At 35.5% G+C, this 9,493-nt stretch overlaps 1 protein-coding gene across 5 annotated transcripts in view; it reads left to right on the plus strand.

Annotated features, from left to right (window-relative positions):
* Window positions 1-9,493, plus strand: part of ARL13B (ADP ribosylation factor like GTPase 13B) — a 75,088-nt gene that overhangs the window by 51,729 nt on the left and 13,866 nt on the right. For all 5 annotated transcript variants that reach the window (XM_032277203.1, XM_032277202.1, XM_032277205.1 and 2 more), the window contains 2 exons: window positions 5,841-5,946; window positions 7,029-7,231. In XM_032277203.1, coding sequence (XP_032133094.1) covers window positions 5,841-5,946; window positions 7,029-7,231 — 309 coding nt within the window. The remainder of the gene's footprint in view (window positions 1-5,840; window positions 5,947-7,028; window positions 7,232-9,493) is intronic.

Genomic DNA, 9,493 nt, shown 5'->3' on the forward strand with positions numbered 1-9,493 from the left:
TGAATTTTGTCCTATTTTAGGAAATCCCATATGAGCTTAGCTCATAAAATCATAGAATTTCAGAAGTGGAACATCTAGGAAAGAGCTCATGCCTGTAAACCGTTCATCCCATTTTACTTTTAATCATTTTACTTTTTATTATGGCCACTATTTTTTTTTTAAAATAAGTTTTATATAGAACTAAAGTTATACAGCAGTATATGTTAAATCACTTGTTGTGTCAATATAACAATTCAGAATTAATTTATACCAGAGGGAAATGTTTATAGGAAGAATTAGAAACGAAAATCTTTCTCGTACTACCAAATTTCGGAACCCGTTTTTTTCTACCTGAATTCTTATTATTTGGGGGCAAGAAGAAGGACATTGCTGTTTCTATCAAATTTTTTTTTTCTTTTTTTTTTTTTTTTTTTTGAGACGCAGTTTTGCTCTTGTTACCCAGGCTGTAGTGCAATGGCACGATCTCGGCTCACCGCAACCTCCGCCTCCCGGGTTCAGGCAGTTCTCCTGCCCCAGCCTTCTGAGTCGCTGGGATTACAGGCAAGCGCCACCATGCCCAGCTAATTTTTTGTATTTTTAGTAGAGACGGAGTTTCACCATGTTGACCAGGATGGTCTCGATCTCTTGACCTCGTGATCCACCCGCCTCGGCCTCCCAAAGTGCTGGGATTACAGGCTTGAGCCACCGCGCCCGGCCTCAAATTTTTTTTTCTTAAGTTAGAGTCTTACTCTTGTAGCCCAGGCTGGAGTATACGGGCACAGTCTTGGCTCACTGCAACCTCCACTTCCTGGGTTCAAGCGATTCTGCTACCTCAACCTCCTGAGTAGCTGGGATTACAGGCATCTGCCACCATGCCTGGCTAATTTTTTTTGTATTTTTTAGTGGAGACAGGATTCCAATGTGTTTGCCAGGCTGGTCTCAAAGTCCTGACCTCAGGTGATCCACCCACCTTGGCCTCCCAAAGTGCTGGGATTACAGGCATGAGCTACCGCGCCTGGCCAATCACATATATATTTATTCTTTGTTTTAATAGTCTTGCTTCCTGAAATCTATACCCCAAATAAGAAATGACTCCTTTACACACCTTTTTTATAGCACTCTTTGTAAAAACAAAACACTGGAAGCACAAAAGTCCTTCAGCATAGAGCTGGCTGAGTAAATGATGGAACATTCAAAGGGGAGCATTTTGCAATTATAGAAAATGAAGAAGATTTCGTTATACTGCTTCAGGGTACTTTAAATATTTACTGTTATGAAAAAAAGCGTGCTGCAGAAGAATATATATAATACGCTAACTTTTAAGAAGAAAGGAAGGGTAGATAGAAATATTACATATATACACCAATACATAAACCAGCCAGTAGCATTGAATATCCATAGTGCTCAAATTATGGTCCTTAAAATACCATTTTCTCTATATGCTTGTTTATATTTTCAAAAGGAAATAATGGAAATAAAAAAAAAGATGAATGAAAATGGTTACCTATAGGAGAAGGGAAGGAAAAGGCAGAGGGATAGCACATAGTTCCTTCTGATTGTATCTTGTTTTTATGGTTTTGCATTTAGAACCATATATATATATTTTTATTATTTTTTTTATTTTTTTTGTTTTTTTCTTTTTTATTTTTTGAGACAGGGTCTCACTGTCACCCAGGCTGGAGTGAAACAAAAACAAGATTTAAAAAGCTAAGTAAAAACTTGATAATGGATTTGAAATCAAGTTTTTACAAAAATCAACATGAATGCATGATTAGATTTTTTTTTCTGTAATAAAACTGTATTTCCCAGCTTTGTGCACTGAAAGGGCCTAGAAGCAGTAGTAAGTCAATGGCAAGTGTATGTATATATATGTAACTCATAGATTTTGGTCTTTAAAATGCCATTTACCACTGAAAAGATAAGGCTTCTTAGGGAAATGGATGATTCCGAGTCTGGAACCTTGTTTCGTAGTAGAACACAAAGAAGCTATCAAAGACTGTTGGAGTTGTACCAGAAGGGTCCAAGAGCTGACCTGAAGGAGGCTTCCACTACCTCAAAATGGGTGCCTTTGAGCCTTAAAAAGAACTGTTACTGCAACAAATTGAAACACATCAAATATATTTTTAAATACATAAGTTCATAGTGATGCCTCTCAAAATAAGAAAAAGCACCAAAAAGTCCAAATAACCAAAGCAGTACTAAGTAAAAGGAATAAAGCTGGAGGCATCATATTATCTGGCTTTAAATTATACTACAAGGTTATAGTAACCCAAGTAGCATGGTACTGGTATAAAAATAGATGTAGAGGTCAATTGAAAAGAGTAGAGAACCCAGATGATGGATACAGTGATGCTGGGAAAATTGGATTGCCATATGCAGAAGAATGAGACTGGAACCCTGTTTCTCACCATATACAAAAATTAACTCAAGGTTGATTAAAGGCTTAAATGTAAGACCTGAAAAATCCTAGAAGAAAACTTTGGTGAAACTGTTCTGGACATTGGTCTAGACAAATAATTCATGACTAAGACCTCAAAAGGGCAAGCAGCAAAACCAGAAATAGACAAATGGGACTTAATTAAAAACATCTGCACAGCAAAAGAAGTAATCAATGGAGCAAATGGCCTGCAGAATGGGAGAAAATATTTACAAATTATTCATCCCCTATAGGGGACTAATATCCAAAATTTACAAGGAAATCAACAAGAACAAAAACCAAAAAAACCCATGAAAAAATGTGCAAAGGACAAGAATAGTCATTTTTCAAAAGAAGACATGCAGATGGCCAACAAACAGGAAAAATACTCAACATCCCTAATCATTAGAGAAATGAAGATTAAAACCACAATGAAATACCATCTCACAGGTCATGCAGTAAGAATTTTTAGCTATTATTAAAAGGTTAAAAAATAGCAGAGGTTTGCAAAACTGTGGAGAATACACTTGGAATGTAAATTAGAACAATTGCCATGATAAACAATATGGAGATTGCTTAACTAAAAAAATAACTACCATTTAATCTAGCAACCTCACTACTGGGTATCTGTCGAAAGGAAGATAAATGATTAGACAAGAAGAGATACCTGCATTTGGATGTTTATCACAGCATTATCCACGGTAGACAAGATATGGAGTCAACCTAAATGTCCTTCAATGGATGATTAAAGAAAATGCGGACCAGGTGCAGTGGCTCACACCTGTAGTCGCAGCACTTTGGGAGGCCAAGGCAGGTGGATCACGAAGTCAAGAGATCAAGACCATCCTGGCCAACATGGTGCAACCCTGTCTCTACTAAAAATACAAAAATTAGGGGGGCGTGGTGGTGCACACCTGTAGTCCCAGCTACTTGGGAAGCTGAGGCAGGAGAATCGCCTGAACCTGGAAGGCAGAGGTTGCAGTGAGCTGAGATCGCACCACTGCACTCCAGCCTGGCAACACAGCAAGACTCCATCTCAAAAAAAAAAAAAAAAAAAGGTGGTGTGTATGTGTGTTGTACATATACACAATGGAATACTGTTCAGCTATTTAAAAAAGCATGTCTTTGGTAGCAATGTAGATGGAGCTGGAGGTCATTTTTTAAAGTGAAATAATCTGGAAACAGTCAAATATAGCATGTTCTCACTTATAAGTGGAAGCTACATGATGTGTACACATTGACATGGACTGTGAATTCAGACACTGGAGATTGGTGGGGTGGGAGGGTGGAAGGGGAGTTAGAGATGAGAAATCAGTGTCTGCAATACACATTATTAAGTCTATGGTTACACTGAAAGCCCAGACCTCAGCACTATGCAATATATCACCACTATGCAATATATGTACATAACAAAACAGCACTTGTAACCCTTAAATTTATAGGCATTAAAAAAAAATCAACCTGATCACCCTTGCAGTTTGCTAGACCATCAATTCATTATTTTTAAAATTAGGAAATAAGGACAAAGGATCAAACATTTATCTTGACTTTTCTCTGCGAATTTTAAGAGTCACCAAGTGGTTGGTGAACTACTTATTTTTAGCAAAAATCCTGCTAGTAAATGCAGAAGGAATATAGAACTAAAAAAGTCACTGTTTCGTAAACTTCGATAAAATAAAAGAATTAGGCAATGGTCATCAATGGCTGCTAAAATCATTAAGTGAAAGGTTAATGAGGAACTTTATTTTGGCTGGATCAGGCTGAATGTAAATCCACTGGTTAATTTTATACCACCAAAATAGGCCATTATATAAAATTGATATTATATGCCCCCCCTAAATACAAGCACCACCTACGAAATATGCTTGCCATAAAGATTTCATCTGAAACTCATCCACTTTCTTACCACCAAGTACGGGAAATATAGGATAAGTATGTTAAATAAGTTTATAAGGAAGATATTAGCCAAATCCCAGACATGGGAAATTCTAAAGAAAAATTACTTATTTTGTAAATAAATGTCGTGGGAGGAAAAGAGTCGTGGAGGTGGTAGCAGGAGGGCAGGTAATATAGATTCAAAAAGAGTTAAGTGATAGGTAATGTGTAAAGTATATTGGATCTGAATTTAAACATCACACTTGTAACATGATATTGGAGAATATTGAGTAAACTGAGTAATATTGAAGACTTACTGTTAATTTTGTTAGGTGTAATAGTGGTATCATGGTAATGATTTTTTAATATCTGGGTGAAGTAATCTGACTCAGGCAGCGAAACAGAAGGTATGTAGATTTAATGGTAACTTGGGAAATGCAAAAGTAGAAGGTAAGCAAGAATGACACAGTTTGGATAATTTTTAAAGATAGGTGGTAGGGGTCATTAGATTTCTTAGTCTGTTTACTTAAATTTTTGTTTTTTGTTTTTTGTTTTCATCTAAAGAGTCTCAAATTTTGAGCAAGGCAGTATTTTATTAAACTTTTTAATCTAAGTTATATAATTAAATAGTGGTATATTGTGGTAAATCCTGTTTTTCTATAGAACTTATTTTGGTTTTTCATTTTGTTGGTATCTAGTCTGTATACAATTTTTTTTTTTTTTTTAATTCTCAGTGTTTTGCCAAGTAAATTAGAGGTGGCCTTGGGTCTTCAGTAAATTGCAAATTTATGTGGACACATTCACACATTAAAATTTTGTAGATGAGCTCAAATATTAAAAAGAATGAATATTTGGTCATTTAAAACATGTTACAGATTGTGTTTTAAGAAGACAGGAATATCATTTATGGATGTGGCCTATGGATATCAGTCCTCTTCTTTTTGTTTTGTAGTTTTTCTGTTGGCCTATTGATCCGTTAAGTTTTCTTGACACTTCTCTTTCTTAGATTTTCCTTTTATAGGCCAGTGTTCACAAATTATTTCTCTTTCTTAGATTTTCCTTTTATAGGCCAGTGTTCACAAACTATTTTAGCAATAATAAGTAAAGGAAAAACGATGAAATTGACACTACAACATTTTAAGAAACTGGTGTGCTCTATAATCAGTAGATTAAAAACTTGGGAATCAAAGAATGTGGTCAGGCCGGGCATGGTGGATCATGTCTGTAATCCCAGCACTTTGAGAGGCTGAGGCTGCCAGATCACTTGAGGTCAGGAGTTCAAGAGCAGCCTGGCCAACAGGATGAAACCCAGTGTCTACTAAAAGTATAAAACATTAGCCAGGTGTAGTGGCACATGCCTATAGTCCCAGCTACTCTGGAGGCTGAAGTGGAGAATCACTTGAACCCCGGAGGCGAAGGTTGCAGTGAGCAAGATTGTAGCACTGCACTCCAGCCTGGGTGACAGAGCGAGACTCAGACCCCCAAAAACTAAAAGAATGTGGTCAAAATATCTTTAGGTTGCCATCTAATTATATGTATGCTGTATAAAAGTACTTTATTTATCTTTTAGGTTGGCAAATAAACAAGATAAAGAAGGAGCTTTAGGAGAAGCTGATGTTATTGAATGTCTGTCTCTGGAAAAATTGGTCAATGAGCACAAGTGCCTGTGTCAGATAGTAAGGTTTTATTTTTTTTTACTCTTTATCCTTTCAAATAAGTTCAATATAACTTGGTTTTTATAAAAGTGATAGCAGTTAAAAACCAATCTTTTCAAAAAATTTTTGTAACCTATGAAATCACACTCTCACTTTTCTGTTGATATAACTTAATGCCATAATATTTGTTGTCTGTTTCCTTGTTATTTCCATAAACTATCTTTCCATGATTTCAAAAAGCTTCACATTTGCTTTTTGTTTAAGATATTGCTGATAGGATCTGTGTGCTATGCCAGCACATCATGGTATGAACTTTGTAAAATGGGAAAGAAAAATATAAATACAACATTTAAGCATATGAGCAATTCATAATTAATTTGGAAAAATTACATTGCCTGGCATTTGGGAGCAGATTGCTTGAGCCTGGGAGTTTGAGACCAGCCTGGGCAACATAGTGAGACTCTAGCTCTACAAAAAATAGGAAAATTAGCTGGGCGTGGTTGTGTGTGCTTGTAGTCCCAGTTACTTAAGGGGGCTGAGGTGGGAGGATCCCATGAGCCTGGGAGGTTGAGGCTGCAGTGAGTTCTGATCGAGCCACTGTACTCCAGCCTGGGCAACAGAGTGAGACCCTGTCTCTAAAAAACAAAAAAAGGAAAGAAAAATCCTATCAGGAGAGATATCATACAGTCTTAAGGAAGATCATCAGGGGATTTAATAATTTAGTTTGGTTTCAGAAAACATTAGACTGTCAGTCTTATGGATGTTTACTGCTGCAGATTTTAGAATAAGGAATTAAAACTTCCTGGCATTTTTCATAAATAGAGGTATTTTTCTTATGGCAATTAAATTTTTTCTTCAGATAGTGTAATTGGCACTATCACCCTCTTCTTTATAATATCTCACATAGCATACAGATGTTATCTGTAAAATAATGATGTTAATAATCATCGCAAAGGTATGTTTTGGAAGTTAAATAAGCAGATGCTTCATATCGTTAACTTAAATGGCTTAATTTTGATTTGCCATTAATTATTCTTGATGGTTTATGAATAGATTTGTGTGGAGAACTTTTAATCTTTGAGTCAAATAAATTTCTGTTTTAGGAACCATGTTCAGCAGTCTTGGGGTATGGAAAGAAAATTGATAAGTCCATTAAAAAAGGTCTTTATTGGCTGCTACATGTCATTGCAAGAGACTTTGATGCCTTAAATGAACGCATCCAAAAAGATACAACAGAACAGCGTGCTCTTGAGGAACAAGAGAAACGAGAAAGAGCTGAACGAGTACGAAAACTACGAGAAGAAAGGTAAGTAGATTAATTTTGCACTTGAAGAGTTAAAGACACAATAATTTTATGAATTATTAGTTTTATCTGTTCAGTTCTTCTTTCTATATGAAGGAAGACACTAGGTAAATTTTGTATTTCTATGGATCCTTCTCTACACAAGTCTAGGTGGGAGATTCCTAATTTTTCTGGTGGTGTTATAGTAGTTAAATTTACTCCTTATGTAGGCCACTGTTGCCCAGGGTTTTAAATTTTTATCTCTGGTTTCTTATGGGTACTTTAGTGCAGTGGTTCTCAATGGGCAGGGTAGTTTTACCTCTCAGAGAACATTTGGCAGTGTCTGGAGACATTTTTAGTTTTCACAGCTAGGGGAAGGGGGTGGAGTACTACTTGGCATCAGTTGGGTAGAGGACAGGGATGCAGCTAAACATTCTGTGACACACAGGACAGGCTCCTACAACAAAGAATTATCAGGTCTAATATGTCAATAGTGTTGAGACTGAGGAACCTTTTTAGTTTGAGCCTAGATAGAAGGTGAGCTGTTAGAGAATCGTTCAACTCAAGCAAAATCTGATCCAAAGTTGCCTTCTATCTGGCCTTCTATGTAGTTTAACACACTTGTAGCCCAGTGGGCAAGAACCTACTACCCTTGGTGATCCCATTATGAGATGCTTCCCTATACTGGGAAGGAAATCTTCTGATAACTGCTATTTTTCATTTAATTCATTCACAGGACTTAAAGGAAAGAAATATTTATAGAAATGACTCTCTATCCCCAAGTGCTCAATAATATGAGCATGTCTTTCATCTAGGGATCTCTTGATATTAAAGACAGATTAGAGTGAATGATTTTGGCAGCTATTGATACAAGGTTTTAGTTCCTGTGAGAATCTTTGTTTTTTTCTTAGTGTGTGTTTTTATCATATAAAGCTCAGTACAACCAATCATGTATGTAAGTATAACTTTTATATATAATATTTATAAAAAATATATGGCCATACTTATCTGAAAACTTCTTTTGTTTTCCTCCACTAAGGTAAAGCAATAACAAAAAAAATTGAGTTGGATAAAGGAAATCTAATGTTAATAACTTTTTAAATGTTTTTGCCTTTTCCATAATGATATTCTAGATCACGTTATGGCAGGCTTTTCCAATAGTCTTTGCCCTTTCTTTCTTTCTCATTATCCATGCCAGTTGTGGTCTGAGACCTCTCCTTTTGAGCCGATATTCAATAATTAAAAGTAAATTGACATTCAGAGATGGATGATTAAAAGTAAACCTTTTTACTTCACTAAATCCAATCTAATTGGTTTAGATAGTCATTTCTAATGTGTTGAAAAACAGTAAAACACCAAGTGAAAGTAATATATTAATACTGTATTCCTGAAGTTGCTTACTAATAAATGAGTAGCGTTAATAACAATGACAATCCTATGAGAAATTTCATTCACACAGTGTTCTCACATATATTACTTTATCTGACTCTTGAAGCAGCTCTATGAAGTGGTTTATTTTTATTCACGTTTGTGGGAAAGCTAAGGCTCAAGGATCCAGGTCCAAAGTCACAGAGGTAGTGAATTGCAAATCTCCAAATCTTGGCTTCTAGGTTCATAATGAAAGGATATGTATTTCCATCTAGAACACAGCTAGTAAATATTATGGTAATGAACATTTACATTGCTATATAATACAGTCCAGTTAAAGATCCACAATAATTCTTTTTTTTTTTTTAATCTTTGGCTGCTCATCTTAATAACATTACTCATCATGTATGGAACAACATTAACTATAAATCACAGAGATAGTAAATGTCCAGTGGTAACTAATATGGAAATACTTATTTAATCTGAATGATATATATGGTAACTTCTTTTTGTAACCACTCACACTGTTATGCAAGTTATTATCTTGTTGTTCAGATATGATATACATATAACTTGATAAAATATGTTATTTTATATTACTAGTCTGTCATATACTTCTGTAGAATCAATCTATAGATATCTTAGTCTTTTATACTTATATACTAAACAAGAAACATGTTTGTGCAGAAATAAAAACATGAGTTGAAGGCATGCTTTGTTAGTTTTACTTTATAAGATAAGACATAGCCCTTAAGAAAATAGTTAATAAGAATAATTGTTGGCCGGGTGCGGTGGCTCATGCCTCTATTCCCAGCACTTTGGGAGGCTGAGGCAGGCGGATCACAAGGTCAAGAGACAGAGACCATCCTGGCCATCATAGTGAAACCCTGTCTGTAAAAAAAAAAAAAAAAAAAAAAA

This window comes from Sapajus apella, unplaced genomic scaffold, assembly GCF_009761245.1.
Source record: "Sapajus apella isolate SASKATOON/1434 unplaced genomic scaffold, GSC_monkey_1.0 scaffold8, whole genome shotgun sequence".
NCBI classification, from domain to species: Eukaryota; Metazoa; Chordata; class Mammalia; order Primates; family Cebidae; genus Sapajus; species Sapajus apella.